The sequence below is a fragment of the Ursus maritimus genome, unplaced genomic scaffold, assembly GCF_017311325.1.
Source record: "Ursus maritimus isolate PB19 unplaced genomic scaffold, ASM1731132v1 scaffold_2, whole genome shotgun sequence".
NCBI classification, from domain to species: domain Eukaryota; kingdom Metazoa; phylum Chordata; class Mammalia; order Carnivora; family Ursidae; genus Ursus; species Ursus maritimus.
In genome coordinates this window covers 16,809,528-16,835,089 of record NW_024424452.1, presented here as the reverse complement: position 1 = coordinate 16,835,089, position 25,562 = coordinate 16,809,528, and the positions used below count along the sequence as shown (strand labels likewise).

The window sequence follows — 25,562 nt, the reverse complement described above, 5'->3', positions numbered from 1 at the left end:
ACCATAAGAATCTGAGAGACATAGGACAGAAAGAGACTCAGTGATGGCAGAACTCAGAGAATGGAAGTTTGGAGATGGAGATAAAGAGCAAGGAGGTGATTGGGAATGTGCTGAGGGAGGGATTCATGGGATAACTTGCCAGAACAGCATTCCTGGCAGAAAAGCACCCATGGCAAAGGCCCCAAGACAAGCAAGCCTCATGTGTTGGATGGAGGCCAGTGTGGCTGGTGACAAGTGAGCGAGGGAGAGAGAAGGAGGAGGTGATGCCAGAGAGGCAATGAAGGGCCGGATGTGCAGGGCCCCTAGACTAGGGGATGGCCTTTGTTTTTGGCTCTGGGTAAGACAGGAGCCACGGGACGGTTTAGACCAGAAGAGTGACATGGTCACTCCGGTTGAGGTGAGGGTGGACAGAGTTGGCAAAGTGGATACACAGAGACAGTGAGGAGGCTCCTACAAAAACCCAGGGGAGAGACGATGATGACTTGGTTACATCGGAGATAATGACAGGTGCTCATATCCTGGATATTTTTTGAAAGCAGAACCAACAGGTCTCCTGATAGATTAGATGCAAGATCTGATAGGTTGGGGCGCCTGGGTGTCTTAGTCGGTTAAGCATCTGCCTTTAGCTCAGGTCATGATCCCGGGGTCCTGGGATCAAACCCCACATCGGGCTCCCTGCTCAGTGGGAAGCCTGCTTCTCCCTCTCCTCTGCCCCTCTCCCCTGCTTGTGCGCGCACTCTCTCTCTCTCGCATGCACTCTCTCTCTTTCTCTCAGATACATAAGTAAAATCTTTTAAAAAAAATATCTGATGGGCCATGTGAAGGAATTTTGGACTTTTTGTCCTAAGAGAAAGAGGAAGTCACAGGACTGGTTTTAAGCAGGGAGGTGGCATGGCTGTATTTGTGATTTTGAAAGATCACTCTGGCTGCTAGATCAAGAACAGACAGGAGGGGAATGATGCGGCAGAGGATGGTGGTGACTTGCACTAGGGTATAGTAGGGTATGGCATGAACAGAGCATAGCATAGTTCTTTCTGCCTCAGGGCCTTTGCACTGGCCACTCTTGCCCAACAACCCTTCATGCCCAACAAACACTCTTATCTTCAAGACTTCGGGAGGTCCCTCGCCTGTGATCCCATAACCCTGTGATTTCCTAGTTTTAGCAATTATCATGCTAGATTTTCTCTAACATCTGTGAGCTCCTCACAGCTGGAACCATGCCTCACTGGATTCCAGGAGCCCAAGGCCCAGCATGGGCTCTGGAGCAGTGAAGGCCTTAGAGAACATTTGTTGAATGAATAAATGGAAAGAATGTGAATGAGGTGAGAGGTTGACATCCTGTTATTTGGGGTTCATCAAAGCACTGCAAATCCTTTATTATTATTATTTTCTGATTATTAAAGTAATGTGCTCTTTATAAGAAAAAACTACATATATATAATGAAAGATCTCTAAAACCTCATCCTTTATACTCTAGAAATAATTCAAGACATCTCTAGAATCTAGAAATACCTACATAGAGTCCAGTAAATACCCTCCCCCCCCCATTTTTTTAAGCTTATTTAAGTAATCTCTTCACCCAATGTGGGGCTTGAACTCACAACCCAGAGATTAAGAGTCATGTGCTCTTCCAACTGAGCCAACCAGGCAGCTCTCTTTCCCCACCAATTTTTTTTCATGTATACACCAAAAAATGAAGTGTTTAAGATGTAACACACAGTAGTGGGGTGCCTGGGTGGCTCAGTCGGTTAAGCGTCTGCCTTTGGCTCAGGTCATGATCTCAGGGTCCGAGCCCCCCATCGGGCTCTCTGCTCAGTGGGGAGTCTGCTTTCCCTCTCCCTCTGTGCTCTCTCTCTCTCTCAAATAAATAAAATCTTAATAAAAAAAGATGTAACACGCACTAATAATTTGCTTTTCTTCTCCTTACATATAATGACAATCTTTCTACGCTAGCACAGGTAAATCTACCATATTTTGTAAAAGGCTGGATAGTATTTCATAAAATGGACTTATTTCACTGGTATAACCAACTTCCTATTATTGTTAATCAATTTATTTTCTCCTTTTTTAATTGAAGTATTTCCTTGAATGTCCTCATTGTATTTATTTCAAGGCACCAGATTTTAGGAGGATTGTTGAAACGGGTGTTCCTCCTGGGGTGGTCAGAGGACTTGAGACTTTGTCTTATGAATATTCAATATATTCATATATATTGAATATTCAATATAATTGAGGATGTTCAGCCTGGAAGAGAGACCCGTAGGCCTTGTCTACATTTCTGAAGGGGCTTCCAGATGGGAAAGAGAACAGATTTGTCCCAGGCACTTCAGCTGGGCAGAACCAGGTCTAAAGCATGGAAGTCACTAGCATGTAATACAAGACAGCAGGTTCCTACAAGCAGAGCTTCAGGAGACGGAGTGGATCTCCTTGGGAAGTCATGAGCGTCCTGTCTCTGGAGGTGTGGAAGGAGAACCTGGTTGAAGATTTAAGAGGAAGTAATATTTAAGGGACTTTTGTGCAGTAGGCCAAAGTTGAATTAGGTGATATCTGAGAGTCCTTTCAAATCGAAATTTTGTCACTACACTTAAAAAAAAGATATTTATTTATTTATTTATTTACTTACTTACTTGAGAGATTGAGAGAGAGAGGAGGGAGGGAGGGGCAGAGGGAGCAGGAGAGAGAGAGATTCCCAAGCACACTCCCTGCTGAGCGTGGAGCCTGACACAGGGCTCGATCTCATGACAGCAAGATCATGACTTCAAGATCATGACCCGAGCTGAAACCAAGAGTCAGACGCTTAACCAACTGGGCCACCCAGGCACCCTGTTACGACACTTCTAACCGAAGGTATCATAAAGGATGCCCAAAGAAGTTGGCGCGATGCCTCAGGGCTGGGAAGGTTTTGATGAGGCAAAGGGGATAGGTTGGTGAGAGATTAAGGGGGAAAAGGAGGGCACGAAGCTAAAGAAAGTTATGGCGTAATATGGAGCTTTACCCCAGGTAATTAAGAACTTCAGAGGTGGAGGGTAAGGTGGCCAGATGCTGGTTTGTGTTTAGGACCCTGTTTCCTTGGCAATAGCCGATTACTGTAGGTTGAACATTTCAACCCAGCTGGGCCAGATTTTCTTTCCTAAGAGTGTGGACATTCAGAGTATATGGAAAGTTGGGCTGAGGTCGGCACCGAAGGGCAACCTTCTTCAAGCTTTGTGGAAGGGGTGGAGAAGGGTGCCCTCTTCCAGCCACCTGGAAGACCTGATTGTATTTGGGTTCTTCTAAGGGCTTTGTGATATCCTTCAGACAGATGTATTTGTCTGCTTTCCATCAGCTCAGATGGGTTCCTCTGACTTGCCACGACATGACATTTGGCCAAGACCCTCTAAATCAAGAGAGAGTCACCCAAGGCTTTGAAGGGAGTCGTCCACAGCTTCTGAAGGAGCTTCAGGAACATTCAGCTGGAGGACCAGTGGCAGAAGGGGTTGAGAAGAGTCTGATAGGTGGTGAGACCAGGGAGGAGGCCTTCCTCATCACTCAGATAATCAACAAAGCCACTGCTTCCCCCAAACACTCCACCTCATTGAACAGTGCAAACACGTCATGCAATGACAAGTCTTCTGGGTTCTATTTGACTTGTTTTCTAAATGGACTCAAGCTACCTAGTCAGAAGACAGGAAAGGTTTTCCTTTTTCCCACAGAAGTGGAGCGATGGCAGGGAGTTCACTTTCCTTGGTGTTAACAAATAAGATAGGCTGGGGTTACCTATATCCCCACTGTTGGCCAGATGTGAGTTTTGGTCATTTGGGGAGTACAAGAACAACTGGGGTGTCTGGAGAACTAATGGGGTGACCCAGTAGAAGACCTATTCAAGAGGGAGCGTAGGCGTGCCCTGAGGGTGGGGGGGCTCAGACTAGAATGAGCTTGACCCAGGAGTGAAATTTTGGTTGTCAGAGGGGGATAGTGGTCCTTCCTGTACATATAGCTCTTACGCGGGTCAGTCTGGCTCAGCTCCCTGAACATCAATCAGTGAGAGAGAGAGAAAGATTGGGACAGAGACAGAGACAGACTGAGACAGAGAGACAGAGAGACAGAGAGTCATAAGTAAAAGTTGAAAGAGTTGTTTTACCAGCTTGTACACACTGGAGCCCAAGCAGGTGGAGCTTGGGGTAACTCCAAGCGGACAGCGAGGCTCTTCCTGACTCCAGTACAGCTTTGTTGTTTTCGGGGCTTGGGGTGAATAGCCAAGAATTGTTATATCTACGGTTTTGGTTATAGAACAGCCAAGATGGGAAGCCTGGAGCGGCTCGCATACAAGGGAGTGGAGCCCAAGTGAAATATGTCTGAAGACTTGCTGAGATAGCAGAGAATTTGCAGGAAGCTGGAGATCTTGTCCTAGCAGGTGGGGGTAATAAGCCAACAACATGGGAGAATTACCATTTGAACTCACAGACTGGTGAGCCCTGCAGAAGCCCGAGCTGTGTAGGGAGGAGGGAACCGAGGTCCAGAGAGGTGAAGGAGGGTATTAGCACGACATAGCAAGACAGTACTGCTTGGAACTGGTTCCCAGGCTTCTGGCCCTGAACGATATGCTCTTTTGGACACAATCGACCATATGCCGAGAGGCTGGAAGTGGAGCCCCTGGAGTGAGGTCACCCAGTGACAACAGGGCCCGTGGACTGCATGCGAATACTCAAGAATGCCATCTGTAGAAAATCCCTGCCTGTGCTGCATTCAGCTCAGCCCTCCCTCAGAAAATCCCAGGTAGAGTTTCTAGAACGTTAGAATGCCCTGGTGCACCTAGCCATGAGATCATAAGGGCCTTGGAATAGGGTGGTGGCTTCTGAGCCCTCCCCCAACTCCACGCCCCTCTGGGCCTCAATGACCTGCCCTCCCAGCCTCCTTTCCCAGGCAGTTTCTCGCTCTAAACCTCCTGGCAGGTGGGAAGAAGGGGAAAGAGCACTGTGGTGAGCCAGATATTTCTGTTAGAACCATCCTGACCAAAGTGGCCTATGTTACTGTAGCCAGGAGGAAGTGGTGTGTGGGGAGCCCAGGCTAGGAGGGAGCAGCTGATGGCAACCAGCAGCCTTTGCACCAGCAAATCTTTGGTGTGAATCTGAAAAGAGAACTTTGCCCTGGTTTGTCCTGGGTTTGTAGGCAGTTGGGCCTGGTGGACTGGGGGTGGGGGGTGGGGAGGCCCCAGCTTGCTTTTCCTGCCGCCCTCTCCAGCAGCCAGGGGCTCAAACATGCCCGGAGGCTCCCTGCTGCCACACCCTTGCTTATTCAACATTTTATTCAAGGAAGCAGCACAAGAGAAAGTGTTCAGCATGGCCAGACTGTGGACTGGAACTAGGGAAGCCATCGGGAACGGAGGTAGCCCTCCAAGCTGTCACCACGCCTTGTGCGTAGACCTCACAATTATCTCTCATGACATCTATTTCTCTCTGTGTCTGCATCATTCTCCCCTCACTTGTGAACTGGCTGGTCCCCTCTGTGTCCCCCAGTTTCTGTTTGAAGGGATCCAACTGATTGCTAACCCGCCACCAGCTTATTATTTAATTTTACATATTAAATTAAATATATAATTTAATTTGGGCCTCCACTGTCAACTCTCCCAACCTCTCTTTCTTGGATAATACAGCTTTTTGCTCCTAAGAGTCTAGACCCTGGGAAGCAAAAGCCTCTTCATTATCCTTAGGGGCAAGAGGAGCCCCACGCATTCACTCATCAGTAAATATTTTCTGACTACACATTTGCCTACTATGCTCCAGGCTGTTTTAGGTACTGGAGATATAGCAGTGGATAGCAACAACAAATAATAATGCTGTCCCGGGGGAGTTTATATTGTAATAGTGAAGATGGACAATAAACCAGAGGGATAAGTAAATTAGATAGCATAAGCGGAAGTCTACAAGTGTTAAGGAGCAAAGTTCAAAGGAGATGATCCAAGAAGGAGCTGTGAGGCTTTTTTGGGAAAGCCAAGCAAGAGAACAGCAAGTGCAAAGGCCCTGAGGCAGAGGTGTGATGGAATGAGCGAAGAGCCGGACGGCAGTATAGTTGAAAAGGAGTGAGCAAGAAGGGGACTGGGTTTCAGAGAGAGTGAAATATCTGATAGGTTAAGGCTTTCTAGGCTACAAGGAGAACTCTGGCTTGTATTTTGAGTGAAATGGAGAACCACTGGAGGGTTTTGAGCAAGAAAGTAACATGATCTGATCTCTATTATCAAAGGATCTCTCTGGCTGTTGTGTGGAGAACAGACTATAGCAGGGGCAAGGTTGGAAGCAGGGAGACCAGTGAGGGGACAGCCACAAAGTCAAGGGATGAGGTAATGGTGGCTCAGACCAGGTAATGAGCAGTGATCAAGATGAGAAATGGCTGGACACAAAGTCTTGTTCACTCTCTCGAGTGGAGCAAGAGAAAATTCTCTCATTGTTTTCAGATGAACCCCTAGAAAAATAAGGCATAATTGGAATCATCTTACCTTACAAAGGACACAGAAGACCTGAGCCTTCCAGGCCACTGAGTGTGTCTTAGATGCAGAGATTCTGGGTACCCCAGAACTTCCCAGTCGGGGTTCTCATTTGTCACTCCCCTGTGAGATGATGTGCTTGAGTCCATTTCCATGGAACGATGGAACAGTTGGGAAGTGGAACAACCAAGCCATCCTGAGGAGAACTGGTGTCTGTTGGGTTGAGTCTATCCGAGGCGACCTCAGCCCTGGGCATTGATCTTGGGTACGGCCAGCTGTCGCCGTGCCAACACCATCAGCTTCTTTTCTTTTCTTTTTTTTTTTTAAAGATTTTATTTTATTATTTTTTTAAAAGATTTTATTTATGTATGTGACAGAGAGACAGCCAGCGAGAGAGGGAACACAGCAGGGGAGAGGGAGAGGAAGAAGCAGGCTCCCAGCCGAGGAGCCCGATGTGGGGCTCGATCCAGCAACGCCGGGATCACGCCCTGAGCCGAAGGCAGACGCCCAACGACTGCGCTACCCAGGCGCCCCTAAGATTTTATTTTTAAATAATCTCTACACCCAACATGGGGCTCAAACTCACAACCCCGAGATCAAAAGTTGCACACACTCCACCGACTGAGCCAGCCGGACGCCCCAGCACGATCGGTTTCGTACCATTCATCTGATGCAGCCGAGATAACATCAAGCAGAAAGCACCCTCTGAAGCTAATTTCCTCAGGAAGGGTGACAGTATGGCGGATGCTCTGAGTTTCATAGACTCCTGTCTAGATGCTTCGTCTATTTAAACCCTGATGAGTCATTGGCTAGCAAATTTGGACCACGGAGTATGGAGGCACGGTGAGGCCCTTGAAAGCCATGCCAACAAACTTAGACGTGATCTCGTGTATGCAAAAGGGGCATCATCCGAGGTTTTAAAGCCTAAGAGAGACATGCTCAGGTTTCTCGAGGTTACGCTGGAATTCCCCATGAGGTAGAACCTTCTCTAGAGGCAGGGGAGTGAAGAAGAAAGAGCTGTAATGGTTGTAAATTGTTCCCATGGGAACTGATGGGGATTTGAACAAATGGAATGGAATTGAGAGACCCAATTAGGCCCTCAGAGAACTGACAATCTGAGATATGATGGAGGCCCGTGACTAACGAAGTGTGTATGTGTGTGTATGTGTGTGTGTGTGTGTGTGTGTGTGTGTGTGTGTGTGTTAAGGAAAATCCTGCCTCAGGACTTCCTCACGTGGTCCCAGCCTGAGATCTCTGCAACCCAGCTCTTCAGGGGAGTCACGTGCTCTCTCCAACATGGAGGGCCTGACACCCTAGAGTCCTTGGGGCTTCCTTGTACTTTTGTAGCTTCCTCAGCCTTACAGTCCTCAAAGAGAAGGGGAAAAAATATCCTTTTCTTCTTTTAAACTGAAACCCAGAATCTGATAAATATGTAAATGAGTACGCTTGCCTACTGAAGCATGCACCCAACCTACGATCCAAGCCGTGGAGACTCTGAGATCATTTCCTGAATTCCTTCCATTCTAGGTGTTATGACTGATACACTTGAAATTTCTATGAACTTCAGCCCTAATTTAAGAATTTAAATTTTGAAGACGGTCTAAAGGAAAACCTTCACTCTAGAAAGGGCCGATTTGACTATTAAATCTGGATTAGATATTCTGTAGTGAGATAATTACAATTTTTCCAAACAGGTCCAACCTGTTCGGTTAATTACTAGAACTAACAATTTTACTTATTTATTTTTGTCACGAAGAATGTACTGCTCTCAATTGTTACCAATGGTTATTTTTGAGATTTAGAAATGTGGGGGGGGGTGGATATTAAAAGAGAGGGTTTATCCTTTTACTTTACATGCTTCTGTAATGTTTGAATTTTTAAATGTGTATTTTTTTTGTAATTTCAGAATAAAACAGAAGAATTTGATTAGATGTAAATTGTAACTGCTGCATAGAGGATCAAAGGAGTCCGTCTGAATTATCTGATTTTAACTGAATTTGAAAAAGACTATCTGATATTATCTAAGTACCAGGAGGCAACTTGTCAGGTTGCAGCTGCCTAGCCCCAGGTGATAGATAATTGTGTGTGCAAAAGCCTTCTCCAGGGGCCGCGACCCTGGCAGTGGCCTGGCAGGCTGAGCCGCGGATCCTCACAACACAGGGAGAATCTGAAGGTCCTTCCTACTTTCACAGAAGCAAGTACAAGTTCCTCTACTGTGTTGCATTTTTAATTATTTTTATTTTTCTAAAATTACGTAAGTTATACATCCTCACTGTAAAAAAAAATTCAGACAATACTGTAATATGAAAACCTTATTCTTTCAGAAATAACCACTGTTTGGAGTTTGGTTGTGTGTCCTTTCGGATTTTATACACACACACACACACACACACACACACACACACACACTTCAACACCTTTTTTCCTTTTTTTTCTTTTCTTTTCTCTTTTTAAGTAGGTTCCGCACCCAGCGTGGGGCTTGAACTCACAACCTTGAGATCAAGACCTGAGCCGAGACCAAGAGTCAGATACTTAAGGGACTGAGCCACCCAGGTGCCCCTTCATTTTTTATTTTTTATTAAGATCGTATTTATTTATTTATTTGTTTGAGAGAGAGCGAAAGCGACAGAGATCACAGAGGGAGGGGGAGACGCAGACTCGCCACTGAGCAGACAGCCCCATGCAGGGCTTGATCCCAGGACCCCTGGATCATGCCAAAGGCAGTGGCTCAACTGACCGAGCCACCCAGGCGCCCCGAACTCCGCCATTTTAAAGAAGTATACAATTCAGTGGTTTTTAAAGATTTTTTAAAAATTTATTTAAGTAATCTCTACACCCCACGTGGGGCTCAAAATCACAACCCCAAGATCAAGAGTCACATGCTCTTCTTACTGAGCCAGCCAGGCACCCCCTATTCAGTGGTTTTTAATATATTCATAAAGTTGCACAATCATCACCACTAATTCCAGAACATTTCATCACCCCAAAAAGAAACCCTACACCCATTAGCGGTCACTCCTCATTCCGCACTCCCCCCACCCATCCTGGCAACCATTAATCTATTTTCTGTCTCTACAGATCTACTTACTCTGGACGGTTCACTTAAACGGAATCACACCGTACGTGTCCCTTAGCACCTGGCTGCTTTCCCTTAGCATCATGTCTTCAAGGTTCATCCACTTTGTGGCATGGATCAGGGCTTCACTCCTTTTTCCAGCTGAATAATATTCCATCGTGGGGACGGACCATGTTTTGTTCATCTATTATTCAACAGTCGATAGACACTTGCATTGTTTCCAGTTTGGGGCTAATATGAATAACGCTGTTATGAGTATTCATGGATACATTTTTGTATGAATCGACATTTTCCGTTCTTTTAGAATTGCTAGGTCGTATGGTAACGCTGTGTTTAACTTTTTTTTGAGAAACTGTTCAAACTTTCCCACAGCAGCACCCTTTCACATCGCCACTGGCAACGTACAAGGGCTCCAATGTCTCCACACCCTCAATACGTGTTCTTTTCTTTCTTTCTTATGCTAGCCATCCCCGCGAGGGTGAAGTGGTACCTTATTTTGGTTTTGATTTGCATTTCCCTAAGGACTAATGACACTGAGCATCTTTTCTATATTAGTGGTTGGTCTTATGTCATCCTCAGGGGCGCCTGGGTGGCTCAGTCAGTTAAGTATCTGACTCTTGGTTTTGGCTCAGGTCATGATCTCGGTGTCCTGGGATGAAGTCCGTGTTGAGCCCTGTGTCAGGCTCTGCAGGCAGCGAAAGTCCGGCTTGTCCCTCAGCCCCTCCCCCAACTTGCGAGCCTGTGCGCGTGCGCATACTCTAAGAACTAAAATAAAATCTTCTAGATCATCTTCGGAGAAATGTTTATTTAAATTCTTTGCCCATTTGAAAAGGTGGCCCATTTGTCTTTTCACTGTTGAGTTACAAGAGTTCTTTGTATATTCTGGATACAAAGCCCATATCAGATACATAATTTCCAAGTATTTTCTCCCATTCTGTGGATATTCCTTTTCTGTTTTTTCTAAGAGAAATAAGTTACTAAATATACTGTCTGTAACTTGCTCTTTTTCTTCAGTGTATTATGGGCATCTTCCAATGTCAAGAGAAAACTCTGGCATTCTTTTCTTTTCCCTACCTTATTTTTTTCCTTCCTCTCGCTCTTTTTTTTTTTTTTTTTTTTTTGGTGGCATTCCATTATGACTGTACCACAGTTTGTTTGACCAGTCTTCTGCTGAGCTGTACAGAGTCTTCAGTTCGTGTGTTGGTGAAAGACAAGGAATGAGCAGCTCTTGGGCAGGCGAGGCAGCCATCTACCTCCTGTGTTGTCTGCTCCTGGATGATGTGAAAATGCAAGCGGGCACAGGAAGTGTCTCTAACCTGCTTATACTTCCTCCCAACCCATGCGGTTTCACAACCCCTATAGGCTCACCCCCACCCAGTGTCACCAGCCTGGTGCCTCTGTGAGAAAGTCCCAGTGCAAGAGGCCCTGGGGCATTATCATTTCCTTCTCTCACCCGGTCTGGGTTGCCAGCAAATCCCCAGCGCTCTCTGAGACTAGAGTGTTGGATTAGGTCCCTCCTGCCGCTGGAAAGATGAACTCCTGCGTCATCGTAATGAGGCTACTGCTATCTGGGCCTTTTCTCTTTGGTAGGCAAGGGAAAAGGGGACGGGAGGGAAGGGCCGTGTGTCTGTGGCCAGGGAAACGGCAGGGCTTTGTGGGACTGGAGTAAACGAGCCGCTGCTGGAGGGTGGCCATAGGTGATAAGTTAGGATAAGTGAGGCTCGGGAATCTCGGAGGGAGAAGGCGGAGAGCAAAGAAAGAAAGTCAGAGTCCAAAGTCGAGGCAAGGTCTGGAGGGAAAAACGGAGAAGCGAGAGACAGGTGGCAACAGAGAAGCGGAGTGGGATGGCTAATGGGTACCTGGAGCTGTCGCTGGGGTGTGGTCCTCTTCGTGGCACGACCGTGTACCACCATCTCAGCCCTTTCCTCTTTCTGGGCCTCAGTCCATTCCTGCCAACAAATGGCCGGGCAGCTTCTCGGCCATCCTAGGACGCGGCGGAAAGAAGCCTGATGCCTGGAAGGAAAGCAGAGCCAGAAAGGACAGTTAGGGACTCGGCAGCGGATGCGGAGGCTGCTTGAGGTGGGGGATGACACGGGGAAACCTGAGAGCTAATGAAGAGCCCGGTGCACGGTGGGGTGGACAGTAAGGGAGCGTTAGATGAGAAGCAGCTTCCCAGAGAGCAGGGGATCCTGAAGCCATGAGTCTGTGGACAGAAGCCGGAGGCTAATTATCTTGGGTCTCAGGCCCAAGGGAGAAGTGGGTGTGTAGGCGGAGGCACCCTGCCATGGGGCAACCGCATCGCCCGAGGGGCCCCTTCCATCTGCCTCTATCTCACGGACCTCCGCCTTCTCATCCTTCCTTCCCTTGCTGGGAGGTCAAGCGGGCTCTGGGTAGTAAGGCTCCGCGGCTTCCAGATTTCCCCGGAGTCAAGGCCCTGAAAGGGGAAGCCCAAGGGGGAAGGTCCCCCTGGGGCTCCGGGGTGCTGGCGGCCTGCAGGAGGAAGGAGCCAGGTCTTTGTGGGTGGGCCGCCCTCTGGGGCACGTGGGCGGCGGCCAATCAGCGCTCGCGCCTCTGGGGGCACGTGCCAGGATTGGCCAGCCGGAAGTGGCTGACCTCACCCCCTGGTCTCCTCCAGCCCCGGCCTCAGGCTACAACTTGGAAGTGCGGCACGTGCAAAACTTCTCCTTCCCACACGCCGGGAGGCATTTTGGGTACCGAGTCCTGCAGGTTGGAGACGGGTGAGAGCTGCCACCCCGGACCCTCCCTGCCCCGCAGAGCCAGGACAGGCGACCGGGACACGAGCCCCGGGGGTGGGGGGCAGATCCGGGGAACCGCCGGGCCCTGGGGTCTTCCTGTCTGCAGGAGTCGTGGTGGGATTTCCCGGAAACAGGAGCGAGGCCCTCGGAGAGTAGGACGAGGACAGTCCATCGTTAAATCTCCGCATGAGTGCCTGATAAAAGGGGAAATATCCCAGCCCCTAAAAGGCGTTGCAACACTTCTAGATTCCCCACTGGTGCTGACTAGACACTGAGCGCCTTGATGGCAGGGATTTTGTTTCTCTCTTTTCCCCCCTCATCCCTAGTACATGCCCCAGCCTAGCACATAGTAGATAGGCCATAAATGACTTTTAAAAGATATTTTATTTATTAATTAATTTATTTATTTATTTGAGAGAGACGGTGAGAGCACGGGCAGGGAGGAGGTGCAGAGGGAGAGGGAAAAGCAGACTCCCCACTGAGCAGGGAGCCCAACACCGGACTCAATCTGAGGACCCCGGGACCATGACCTGAGCTGAAGGCAGAGGCTTAACTGCTTAACGGACTGAGCCATCCAGGTGCCCCCATAAATGATTTTTGAATCGATGACTGATTGAATGAACTCACAATAAGTCATTCTGGCACATCATTCTCTGCATCTCAGTTTTTCTAGACTATAAATAGAAAAGATCCTTAACTTTCTAGAAGTTTGATGTATTCCATAGGGAAGAGGGAGGGGCTGAAGAGCCTCCCTGAAAGGGACTGGCTTCACTGTTTTGAGATACTTGTGGATCTGAACCCCTCTAATGGGTAGGAATGGGTGGGTACAGACGGGACAACTCCATCTCACAGGTGAGATTTCTCATCAGGGTTGTCGTGGGCGCTCCAGGTGAGGGGAACAGCACAGGAAACCTCTATCAGTGCCAGCCAAACACTGGCCACTGCCTACCTATCAGCCTGAGTGGTGAGTAACTGGTGAGGGGCCTGGGAGGAACGGTGTCCCAGGGAAGTCGAGGCTGGGCCCACCATACCTGGGTTACCTAAGTTCCTTCAGACCAATCTCCTGGTGCCTGCAGGTTCCAACGATACCTCCAAGTACTTGGGAATGACCTTGGCAACAGACTCCACAAGCGGGAAGCTTTTGGTAAGAATCTTGTGTAGTGTAATATCAGTCAATGCGAAGAAAGACAGATTGAAAAGAAGGAAGGATCAGTGGCGGAAAGATCCTATAGAGGATTACAGGCATCAGAGAGATTCAGACTCAATCAGGGTTTATTAAGAACCGAGTATGAGCCAGCTATTTGTGAGACCTTATTTATGTCAGTTTTTTTCCAGATATGAAATGTGGCCATTGATATACAGAGATGATATTTGGGGGTACACACACTTTTAATGTTTTATAGTTATATTTTTATTTAATGGTTTATAAGGAAAAATACAACACATCAAATTCATGATTTCTTGGATCAAATTGCTTGGGAGTAAATTTAAAGTGAGTAAAATATTAAATAAATAAATAAATAAATAAATAAATAAATAAATAAATAAAAAGTCTGCATGATGTGCCCACATGGCAGAAATTGGGAAGTGGTACACAAGTGCCTAACATTTGGGAAACACTGCTTTCTCTCTTTTAACCTTCAAGACACTCAGGGGAGACAAGGATCAGTATACACATTTTACACACGAGGAAACAAGACCCAAGGGGTTCAGAGGCTTGACCAAGGTCCCATGGTTTTAAAGAGGTAGACCCAGGATTTGAATCAAATTCCCATTTGATTCTAAGCCCCTTGATCTTTACCATTCATCCCAGCAGCATCTTCTGACACAGGTATACGAGAGATAGAAGGCTGGCTGAGTGAAATCTTTAGCCAGCGTTTACTGGGAGCTCATCTACTTAGCTACTATTACGTGACAGCCCACGTGCTAGGCTCCGATGGGGTCAGAAGAATGAGATACAAAGATGACATGAGCCCCGACTTTCAAGAAATTGCAGTCTGGCCGGAAAGATGGTCATTAATGAAAGAAACAACATTGTATATTCTGGGAATAGTGAGTGAATTGCCTTAAACCCTTCAACACAGGAGGTGTGATTGGGAATGGCAGGGGATAGGCCTGGAAATGTCGGAGACTGTCCAACTGCGAACAGTATGAATGCCAAACTCAGGAGCTTAGACTCTATCCTATAGGCAGTGAGTATCCCCTGGCACGCAGCCTTGGTGGTAGGGATGGAGAGGTGGCGATAAGACCCGGAGGCGGAATTACCTTGTCTTGGTCACCAGTTGGATGCAGGGAGTGAGGTCAGGGGATGGTGACTCTGAAGGTTCTTGTTCTTGGCTAATGACGCCCAGAAGACACACAGGAAGAAGCCCCAAACCCCTTTTTACAACCTTTGCTTCCTTCAGGCATGTGATCCTGGGCTGTCTCGGACGTGTGACCAGAATGTCTACCTAAGTGGCCTGTGTTACCTTTTCCACCAGAATCTGAGGGGTCCTGTGCTGCAAGGGCGCCCTGGTTATCAGGGTAAGGAGCTGGGGATCCAGTGGGTAGAAATCTCTCCCAGGTAGCTGCCCATACAAAGGAAGCAGCATGGGCAGGCCAACCCATGGAGACACTTTACCAAGTCCCTTTGTGTCTGGCCTCGGTAGAATGTATAAAGGGCAACGTGGACTTGGTGTTTCTGTTTGATGGTTCAATGAGTTTGCAGCCAGATGAATTTCAGAAAATTCTGGACTTCATGAAGGATGTGATGAAGAAACTCAGCAACTCTTCCTACCAGGTAAATATTAATTAGTTTTCCTGTTTGCAGGCAATAGATGCCTACCGGAGCTAGCTTAAGGCATGAATGAAAAATTTAGTATGGGGGTCTCCAGACCCTCAAGGTTCTGGACCTCTGGAAGAGACAAAAACTAGGAAGTAGAAAGTGTCTGGGATTCTCTTCAGTTCTCATTTCTGTTTCTTTTTGGCTTTTGCTTCCCTCTTCTCTCTCCACACCCTGACTCCCTCAGCCTCTTTGGATCACATGGGTGGGTGGAAAGCTCCGAAGTCCACATGTTATTAAACTTTCAGGAGGGTTTTTTGTCCTCTCCACCAACCCCTCCCTCTGCAAATTCCAAATCCTTGGAGAACAGATTCTGACTGGGCTAGCCTCAGCCGAGTGGCCCTTTATGGCCCAACCAGCTGTATCCAGCTTAGCAGGGTCACTCAGCAGAACCATCCCCCCCTGGGAAGGCAGGCCGACCCAGAGGACAGGAGCTCAGCAGACAGCTCTACGTAAGGGATCAGAGGTTTATTTAATTTTATGTCTGTGTTTGTGCATATATCACCTCATTTTCAAAAGAATGCTTTGAGGCAGGTGTGTGCAGCTGGGTTACCCAGCTCCCGGATAAGAAAAAGGCTGGAAGGGGTGCCTGGCTGGCTCAGTTGAAGAGCACGCAACTCTTGATCTTGGGGCTGTGAGTTCGAGCCCCATGTTGGGTATAGAGATTACTTAAAAATAAAGTCTTAAAAAAAATAGATTGGAGCAGACAAGTAGGAAGGGATATGTAATGACGTTTCATTTCTTGCTTCTTTTTCTAGTTTGCTGCTGTTCAGTTTTCCACAGACAGCAAAACAGAATTTAATTTCTTGGATTATCTTCAAGCGAAGGACCCTGATGTTCTGCTGGGCAAAGTAAAACACATGCGCCAGTTGACCAACACCTTTGGTGCCATCAACTATGTTGCGTGAGTCCCCTTTTGTAAGACACAGCCCACCCGTCAGTTGCACTGGCTTCTTCAGGCTGCAGGGTATAGGAACTCAACAGGTGGGCTCAGCAAGGGGCAGGTTATTGTAGGAATTCAAGTGGAGCAATTTTCTTTTCTTTTTTTATTTTTTTGAAGATTTTATTTATTTATTCGACAGAGATAGAGACAGCCAGCGAGAGAGGGAACACAAGCAGGGGGAGTGGGAGAGGAAGAAGCAGGCTCCCAGCGGAGGAGCCTGACGTGGGGCTTGATCCCAGAACGCCGGGATCACGCTCTGAGCCGAAGGCAGACGCTTAACTGCTGTGCCACCCAGGCGCCCCAGCAATTTTCTTTTATTTTTTTAAAAATATTTTATTTATTTATTTGAGAAAGAGAGACAGCATGAGCAAGGGGAGGGGCAGAGGGAGAGGGTGAAGCAGACTCCCTGCTGAGCAGGGAACCCAATGCAGGACTCGATCCCAGGACCCTGGGATCATGACCAGAGCCAAAGGCAGATGCTTCACGGACTGAGCCACCCAGGCGCCCCTAGTCCAGGTTCTTTCAATTGTAAGCAACAGAAATCTACTTTATACTAACTAAATCACCAAGGGCAATTCTTGGGAGGATGCAGGGATAGCTCATGAGCCTTTGGGACAGGGAATATTGCCAGACCTCATGGGGAACTAGAGCCAAGACTCGGAAAGTGATCGTGAACATGGCAGCCAGGATCGAGTCACATATGAGATGGGGATCAGGTTTTGAAGTCAGCATGTGAACAAAAATCTTTACTAGTCAAAATTCTCCTTGAAGAATTCCTTGAATTGTTCATCAAATTCAATATGCTCCAGTCCCACAGTGGAAGCTAGCATATCCTGATTTCCTAAATCTACTACAGAAGGTTTTTCCCCCGGAGTTGAACGAGGTGGCCGTGTTTAAATTGAAACCTAGATGGATGCCGTTAGATTGTGTTGAAAGGCCACACTGTATATTTGATTTGATTTTTTTTTGTTAATGATTATAAACAAGACATTCACTTTTCATACTTATTTGGGGGGGAAGAAGAAAAATCAGTTTGCCTTACTCGACGATGCTCTTTCTGAAAGAGTCTCCATCCAGTCCATAGAATTGGATAGGTTGCTTGATCTGAGGATTTTGTACTTGTCTTTCATAAAGAGAACTTGCTTTGAAGAGAGTGATCAAAGGGTGAGTGTCTGTGAGCAGCTTTGCTGGTGCACAGCCAGACTCCCTCTCTGAGTGAAGCTTTCCCCGCACAGGCCACACAGATAGGGTGTCTCTCCTGTGTGGACTTGGCCTTGCAGGATTCAGCTCCCCCCTGGTGTGAAAACTCTCCCTGCACTGCCTCCAGGCATAGCGTTTCAGGCCTGTGTGGACGCTGACGTGATTGACGCAGCTCCCTTTCTGACTGAAGGCTTGTCTGCACTGATCGTATCTACAGGGCTTTCACCACTAGGAACTCTTCTACGAACAGCAAGGTTGCTTTGATTCCTGAAGCTTCTTTGGCCAAGAGCACACTCGTAGGGTTTCTGTCCAGTATGGGGTCTTTCAAGCACGGCCAGACTACCTCCTTGACTGAAGCTTTTCCCACACTCCTTGCCCCGATAGGGCTTCTCTCCTGTGGGTATTCGCTGACGTGTAAGAAGAATGCCTTTGGCCCCAAAGCTTTTTCCCCAATGAGTACACTCAAAGGGCTTCGGACTAGGGTGGATTCTCTCATGCAAAGTGAGACCACATTTTTGGCCCGAAGGATTTTCCATATTCCTGACACGCATAGGCCCTCTGTCTCACTCCAGGTGAACCTTCTGGTAGTGTCCTAGAATCTGGGGATTTTTGTTCCAGTTTCTCCCTTCTGAAAGAATTCTGGAAATCCCAGCCTGCGGATCCTGTGGCCTCCGAGGGTTCATATCTGTGGTGGGCTTCTGTCGTCACAGTCACTGAAAAATGCTACATTCTGGGCCTATCCTCCATGACGGTCCAGCAGGGTAGCTGTTGGACATCCAGTCATGTCCACGCCTGCTCAGTCCCCACCTCCTCATAGGATTCTCCCAGGGGCTGCTATTGAGCATCACAGTGGCGCGTGCGCACAGACAGACAAAGGCGACGCCCAGCCTCAGCAGTGCCACTGCCAGGCGACCGAACTACAACTCCCAGGAGCCCATATTGTATATTTTAAAAATACCCATGGGGCACCTGGGTGGCTCAGTCAATTAAGCGTCTGACTCTTGATCTCAGCTCAGGTCTCGATCTCAAGGTCATGAGTTCAAGTGCCACGTTATTATTAAAAAATAATAATAATAGAATAAAACAATTTTAAAAATAAAAACACCTATCTTTAGACATTAAAGTGGCCATGGAAACTGGAAACGACTTGGGGAATAAGAGAATTATATCTTCCATCTCATGCTCCCCGTGGGCATCCACTCAAATTGAGTGAAAGAGCAGGAAGGATCTCCTGGGCTATGACACTGATTTTTCTCATTTTCATTTCATTCTTTGCCAAGCGTGTATAGCTGGATTTGCATAAGTTAAACACGCATGTAATGCATCTCCTCAAGACTCCACCCAAGTGTTCCCAGCTCTTTTCTTCTGAGGCTCACTTGACCTGTCATGTCTAGTTCATTCTTCTCTCTCTCTGTAGACAGCTTTGGTGGGTACGTGGCAAGCCATGTCCACTGAAAAAAAAATGGCAGCCTCGGCTCCTCATTTCAGGGGAACAACCTGAATTCCAGCTTCCGGGAGAGGAAATCTGATTGGCTGAGCCTGGGGTAGGTGTCCACGTGTCCACCCGGCTCTGCTTTATGGCATCAAGTCACATGGGACAAACATGGATTCTGGGGTCCCACCTCTGTGGGAAGAGGGCAGTTTCTTAGAGAAAGGGGTCACGATAGGATGGGAGGATACCCCGAAAGGTGTCAACTGTGGGAGCAAAAAGGAGCAGTCATAGAAATATATTTTATAGGGGTGCCCGCGTGGCGCAGTCGTTAAGCGTCTGCCTTTGGCTCAGGGCGTGATCCCAGCGTTCTGGGATCGAGCCCCACATCAGGCTCTTCTGCTGGGAGCCTGCTTCTTCCTCTCCCACTCCCCCTGCTTGTGTTCCCTCTCTCGCTGGCTGTCTCTGTCAAATAATTAAATAAAATCTTCAAAAAAAAAAATATATTTTATAAATGCTTCTTGGCCACCTGTGTGCTAGGCAGTAGTCCAGGTCAGGAGTGGGCTAATTTTTTCTGTAAAGGGTCAGATGATAAAGTTTAGGCTTTTCTGGCCACATACTGTATCTCTTGCATTTTTCTTTGTGTCTTTTTATAACTATTTAAAAACAAAAATATAAAAACCATTTTCAGCTCACAGACCATACAGAAGCAAGCTGTGGGCCAGCTTTGGCCTGTGGGGTGCTGTTTGCCATGTTCTAGGTTCTGGGAATATAGCAGTGAATGAAACAAAAATCTCTACCCTCTTGAGGTTTAATCAGGGGAGATTAATCATTATATCAGGGGAGAGAGACTCAATAGACAGGACCAGTTTGTAAATTAGATAATAGAGTAGAAGATGTAAATTTTATAAAGAAAAAAAAGCAGCATTCCATAGGAAGATGAGGGAAGGGTACATTTGAGCAAAGACTCGTTGGAGATGAGGAAGGAGCCATTCCAGGCAGAGGGAATCGCAAAGGCCCCGAGATGAGAACGTGCTTGGGGTGTTCCAAGAAGAACCAGGACACCAGTGTGACTGGAGAGAAGTAAGGAAGGGCAAAAGTAGTAGGAGATGAAGTCAGAGAGACCAGGGGAGTCTGAAGCACTTAGGGCCTTGGAGGCCATAGTGAGGACTTTGGCTTTTCCTCAGACTGAGATGAGAAGTCACTGGAGGTTTTGAGCAGAGGAGGGATCCTCTGATTTCTGTTTTTAAAAGGATCCCTCTGGGGCGTCTGGGTGGCTCAGTCGGTGAAGCGTTTCCTTCGGCTCAGGTCACAATCCCAGGGTCCTGGGATCGAGCCTGTGTCGGGCTCCCTGCTCAGTGGGGAGTCTGCTTCTCCCTCTGCCCGCGCCCCCCTCCCCCCGGCTCATGCTCTCTCTCTTTCTCTCTCTCTCAAATAAATAAATAAAATCTTAAAAAACAAAACAAAACAAAACAAAACAAAAAGATCCCTCTGGCTGTGGAGCTATTAGGCCGTGGAGGGGACAAGGGCGGGAGCAGGCAGGCCAGGTAGGAGCTATTGAAAAATCCAGAGGAGAGGTGATTGTGGTTGAAACCAGGATGGAAATCCATGAACAGGAGCCATGAGAGGCTGGGGAAACCATTTGCATCCAAGATGGAACAGAGGCCCTGCCCGCATCAGAGCTCCTCTTCCCCGCGACCCCCCTCTCCGCATTTCTCCTCCACCTGCTGCTGTGCCCCCCCCCGTGTGACTTTCAGCTTCCCCTGCCAAGGCAGGTCATGTCTTAAGTCAGGGGTTGTAGACTGGCTGCTCCGGATTCATTGTCCCTTTCTGGTTAGCTGTTGGGTAGGGAGGGAAGGGTCAGATGGTGCAAACAGAGCTGCTGTCCCAACAGAAGCTGGGGGCACACTGTCTTGCTCCAGAGGGAGGCTGCGGGCAGGCGGGACTTTGGAGCGTTGGCCTGTCCAGTGTTCGGGACTCCCTTCTTCCCTTTATGTCGCGTGTGCTGAGAACCTACTCTGCGTCTGGGGCTGGAGACACAGCAGCAAATCAGACATGTTCCTTCCTTGAGGAACTCACGGTTTGGGGAAAACTGAAACGGGGAAACAGTGACTTCAGTTCCCTAGGAGACTTGCTGTAGGCAGAGATCTACAGGCAGCCCAGCGATGGGGGTGGCGGGGGGGGCGGTTGCCAGATGAGCTTGGTCTGGAAGCGTGACTTCCCAATTTTCTCCACCCGTGGAGCCCATTTTCTGTATTGATATCTCACCTGGATCCCCAGCATGTCTAACTGATAAAAGGGTAGCTGTCATGTGGTTGAACTAGAGAGTAGGAAGCCCAGGGTCTCTCCTCACAAAGCTTCCCCGTCACTGCCCCTGGGCTCTGGGACAACCTCCTGGCCACCCAGAATTCCATCCAAGACCATGGGTCTGGAAGGAGAGGTGTGGCAGCAGGGGTGAGGTAGGAGGTTCAGAAGAGAACTTGGAAAGCTGGGAATACCTGCCTGGGGGATGAGAGAAGGACTTTTGCATAATCAGCAGGACAGTGACTTAATGAGCTGGGTGAGTGGGGGGAGACCTCATGATCTGGGGGAGGCTTTCACACACACCCCTTCCTGGACACAGGACAAAGGTGTTCCGGCAAGACCTGGGGGCCCGGCCAGATGCCACCAAGGTGCTTATCATCATCACTGACGGGGAAGCCACTGACCATGTCAACATTGACTCAGCCAAAGATATCATCCGCTACATCATTGGGGTATGGGCCCCGGGTCCAGGCTGCTTCCCAAGTCCCACCTTCCCTCTCCCGTTCCTGAGCCCTACTCCCCTTTCTCCTTGGGGCCAGGGCCTTACCTGCGATTCTGGGGATGCCAACGCTCCACTCTCTACTCCTTCACAGATTGGAAAGCATTTTGCGACCAAGGAAAGTCAGGAAAGGCTCCACGAATTTGCCTCAAAACCCGCGAAGGATTTCGTAAAGATTCTGGACACGTTCGAGAAGCTTAAAGATCTGTTCACTGAACTGCAGAAGAAGATCTATGTCATTGAGGGTGAGTGGCGGACCCGGGGAGAGAGAGTTCAGCAAGTTGTTCCCAGAAGCTCACCTGGGCAGTCAGACTAGAGACACGCTGCGTGCTAATAACAGGCACTTCCAGAGTATCCGACACTGTGCGAAGAGCTCTCCTGGAAAAGGGCCTCAGGTGGGAATTTGGGGGAATTTGGGGGAAGGCGCTTGAGGAGCACCCTGTTTCCCTCTGAAATAAAGCTCAGCTGGGTCCAGGCTGGGGCCCAGAACTGACCTCTAGCTTGCTGGTGTCAACCAAGGCCTGTGGAAGGAGCAGAATTTCCCCCCCACCTCCCCACTCAGCTCCCTCATTTTCCCTTGTCTCAGCTTATACAAGGTGGACACGTGGGCGGGGAGCCCACAGGCCCTCTTGGCCTGGAATAAGAGAAGCTTTGGACTGCAGTGTCGGAATGCAGGACTTGCTATGGGAGGGTATTTTTCCCGGGAATCCCGGTCTGCGGAAAGCTACGTGATTCCCTCTGGGAAGGCCCCTCTGCTAGGACTTGGGCTTGGTCTGCGGTTCAGCCGAAGAAGGAAGTGGTGTATCTAATAGGACTGATAGGCTAATAATACCAATCTTACCCCCTTGGGAGGTTTGACTGTTGTATTCCTTTCCTAGGGCCGTTGTAACAAAGTACCACACACCGAGCAGCTTAAAGCAACAGAAATGCATTGTCTTGGGAGGCCTGGAGTCAGAGATCAAGGGGCGGCCCCGGGCGTGCTCTTTCTCACGGGTCTAGGAGAGAACGCTTCCTGGCCTCTTCCAACTTCTGGGGTCCGCAGCAGTCCCTGCTGTTCCCTGGCTTGTGACTGCATCACTTCTGTCATCTGTCCGTCTTCTCCCTGCATGTCTGACCTCACGTCCTCTGCCCTCTGTGCATGTCTGACTCTCTGGGTCCACATTTCCCTCTTTCATAAGGACACTATAAAATATTGGATCGTATTGGATCAAGGCCCACCCCAGTGACCTCATTTTTTTAAAAAGATTTTTATTTATTTATTTATTTATTTATTTATTTATTTATTTATTTGAGAGAGAGAGAGAAGCAGACTCCCCACTGATCAGAGAGCCCAACGCCGGGCTTGATCCCAGGACCCTGGCAGATGCTTAACCGACTGAGCCACCCAGGTGCCCCCCAGTGACCTCATTCTAACTCGATTACACTGTAAAGACCCTGTTTCCAAACAAGGTCATATTCTCAAGGTCTAGGGCTTAGGTCGTGAAAATAATCCTTTTTTTAGAGAACACAATTCAAGCCCTAACCCCTGCTTAGCAGAGTGCGTGGTACCTCGTAGGCCCTCTGTAAATCGCAGAGCTGGTTATCTCTAGCTCTGATCGTCTATCCTGACCTGCTCTTACTCATGCTTCAGATCATATCTTAGATGTCACTTCCTCTGACAAGTTCCCGCCAACCCAAATGTAGGTTGGGGGGTTCTTTCCGGGTGCCGCTGAAACGGCTGTATGTTCCCTATCAGAGCCCCCGAGCCTTACATTGTGTTAAATTATCTGGGGGCTCCTACACCACAGGGGGGGTGGGGGGAGGTCTGTCGAGACAAGCATTGTGTCTGCTTTTTCACCATTGTATCCCTGGCACCAAATGTCTAATTGCTCCAAATGTTTATGCAGTGAACGAACAAAATCTGCACAGTAATTGCCGTGTTTCTTGAACGCTTGCAGGTTTAACGGGCATTTTTTTCTATATCATTTAATTCATTCCTCTCAGGAGCTTTGCAAGGCTGGTGGGATGATGTTCATTTTATTAATTCAGCTTTGCACTACCCAGGTACCAGGTACTGGGAATAAGGCACTCAGGGATATTGTCAACGTGGAGCTTATATTCAGGTTGGATAAAGAAAGACAGAAAACGAACGAACAGGATAATTAGAGATTATGACAGGTGCTTTAAAGAAAATGAATGAACTGGATAGAAACATTTCACTGGGGGAAGCCACTTCAGCTAGGCTTTTCAAGGAAGGCCTTTCTAGAGGCTTTATTTTTTAATGGAGGTAGAATTCACTCTGAGATGACATTTGAGCTGAGACACGAAAGATGAGAATCAAACAGCCACGTGAGGAATGTGGGCAAAGAGCGTCGTAGTCAGAGAAGAGCCAGCGGCGGGGCCCGGAGGCGGGGAAGGGCGGGCAAGCTGGAGGAACAGAAAAAAGGTCATCGTGACAGGAGTGTGGTGAGCAAGGGAGACAACGTGGGAGAGATAGGCAGGGGCCTTCCAGTTCCTCATAAGCAGCTGGGGTTTTAATCTAAAGAGCAATGGCAAGGGATGAAGGGAAATGTGTGGTCTGATAGACAGCTTTTAAAAAAGATTACTCCAGCTTGCTCTGTGGAAAAAAAGACACAAAAGGAAGAATGAAGTCAGGGACCAAATGAGTAAGCGAGTGCAGCTGTCAGGCGAGAGAGGAGGATGGCCGGGCCCCTGCGGTAGCACACACACTCTTCAGAGGAAGGGACAGATGCATCTCGAACATAGAACCATCCCGATTTGGTGACGCGGGGGGGAAGCCTGAGTGGGAGCAGAACCACAGAGCTGCATCTTGGCCAGCTTCACGTCAGACTCAGCCCAAGTCACTGCCCAGTCTGACTGTCGGGTGGGCTCTTTCTACCTGGCCCGAAGGCCGGTGCCATGCTTCTTTCTCGGTCCTTTCTCGAGTGTCCACCCTTTCTCTTTACCTGGCCCCTCAGGCACAAGCAAACAGGACCTGACATCCTTCAACATGGAGCTGTCGTCCAGTGGGATCAGCGCTGACCTCAGCCGTGTGAGTGGCGGGCCTGAAGCAGGGGAGGGGGCTACGGGAGGGGATGGCATGGGCACGTGGCTAAGCCTGCTCATCTCCTCCCTGGGCAGGGCCGTGGCATCGTGGGGGCGGTCGGAGCCAAGGACTGGGCTGGGGGCTTTCTGGACCTGAAGGCCGACCTGCAGGATGATAGATTCGTTGGGAATGAACCGCTCACACCAGAAGCGAGAGCAGGGTATTTGGGTGAGTACTTTTCTTTTCTGCTGCATTCGTTTGGTCTGAGGGGCCAGGGTCACTCAGACCAACTTTCAAAACAATCATGAAAGCGGTTAAGCAACCAGCATGGACAAACTCAGAGTTTAAATATGGCTATAACATTCTTAATTTTTCCCTTAACAACCCCTCTGCCGTGTAGTCATAATGTTTTTGTTCTCTGCATCTTATGATGCTTGGACATCTTGAGGCCTCGCGAATCCCAGAGACACCGCCCCTCCCCGGGCTGGCTAATTCCTGCAGATAGTGAACAAGGGGCCTGTGAGCAGGCCATCCACATGCCAACCAGCCCACCCTGAACCCATATCCCCACCCACCTCCTTTACCTAACTTTCACACACCCAGCCAGTATTCCCCTCACCCCGACCTAAGTCCCTAGTTAGCTAAGGATCACCCTTGTAGGCCAGCGCCAGCCAGCATTATTCAAACCATCCCATCCTGAGCTTGCTCAAGCTTGCCTACCCAGAGACCTCTCTCTGCCTTCCCCATAAATTAAATCCTGGGTCCATTTTATAGCAGCCTGCCTCATTAGTAGGGGAACCAGCAGTTCCTCCTTGAGGCTTCCTCCTCTAGAATTGTCCAGAACTCCAAGGTTGATTCACCTCAAGACTTCTTCAGAGGCCAAGCGCAGAGCAAAGGCACCCCGTCAGTCCAGTTGCAGTTGCATCTCTCTGCCTCATGGTGTCACTGTTGCGAGCTCGTCCTGCACAGTTCTGTGGCCGCTGGTCCTCGCAAGGGGATGCCAGTCTCAGGCACAGAGAGGCCTCACTCTTGCGCACAGAGGCTATAGC

At 48.6% G+C, this 25,562-nt stretch overlaps 1 protein-coding gene and 1 long non-coding RNA gene across 3 annotated transcripts in view; one reads left to right on the top strand and one right to left on the bottom strand.

Annotated features, from left to right (window-relative positions):
- Nucleotides 1-9,374: 9,374 nt before the first annotated feature.
- The window catches only part of ITGAL (integrin subunit alpha L), a 45,994-nt gene continuing 29,806 nt past the window's right edge, over nucleotides 9,375-25,562 (top strand). For both annotated transcript variants that reach the window (XM_040635079.1, XM_040635078.1), the window contains exons 1-11: nucleotides 9,375-11,122; nucleotides 12,172-12,274; nucleotides 13,162-13,256; nucleotides 13,369-13,436; nucleotides 14,698-14,815; nucleotides 14,941-15,071; nucleotides 15,872-16,017; nucleotides 21,309-21,441; nucleotides 21,583-21,733; nucleotides 24,446-24,519; nucleotides 24,609-24,741. In XM_040635079.1, coding sequence (XP_040491013.1) covers nucleotides 11,068-11,122; nucleotides 12,172-12,274; nucleotides 13,162-13,256; nucleotides 13,369-13,436; nucleotides 14,698-14,815; nucleotides 14,941-15,071; nucleotides 15,872-16,017; nucleotides 21,309-21,441; nucleotides 21,583-21,733; nucleotides 24,446-24,519; nucleotides 24,609-24,741 — 1,207 coding nt within the window. In that variant the 5' untranslated portion in view covers nucleotides 9,375-11,067. The remainder of the gene's footprint in view (nucleotides 11,123-12,171; nucleotides 12,275-13,161; nucleotides 13,257-13,368; nucleotides 13,437-14,697; nucleotides 14,816-14,940; nucleotides 15,072-15,871; nucleotides 16,018-21,308; nucleotides 21,442-21,582; nucleotides 21,734-24,445; nucleotides 24,520-24,608; nucleotides 24,742-25,562) is intronic.
- On the bottom strand, nucleotides 10,727-12,153 carry LOC103657864. The gene is made up of 2 exons (XR_005835997.1): nucleotides 11,876-12,153; nucleotides 10,727-11,549 (listed from the first exon to the last, which is right to left on the bottom strand). It is a non-coding gene; the product is annotated as an uncharacterized LOC103657864 (long non-coding RNA).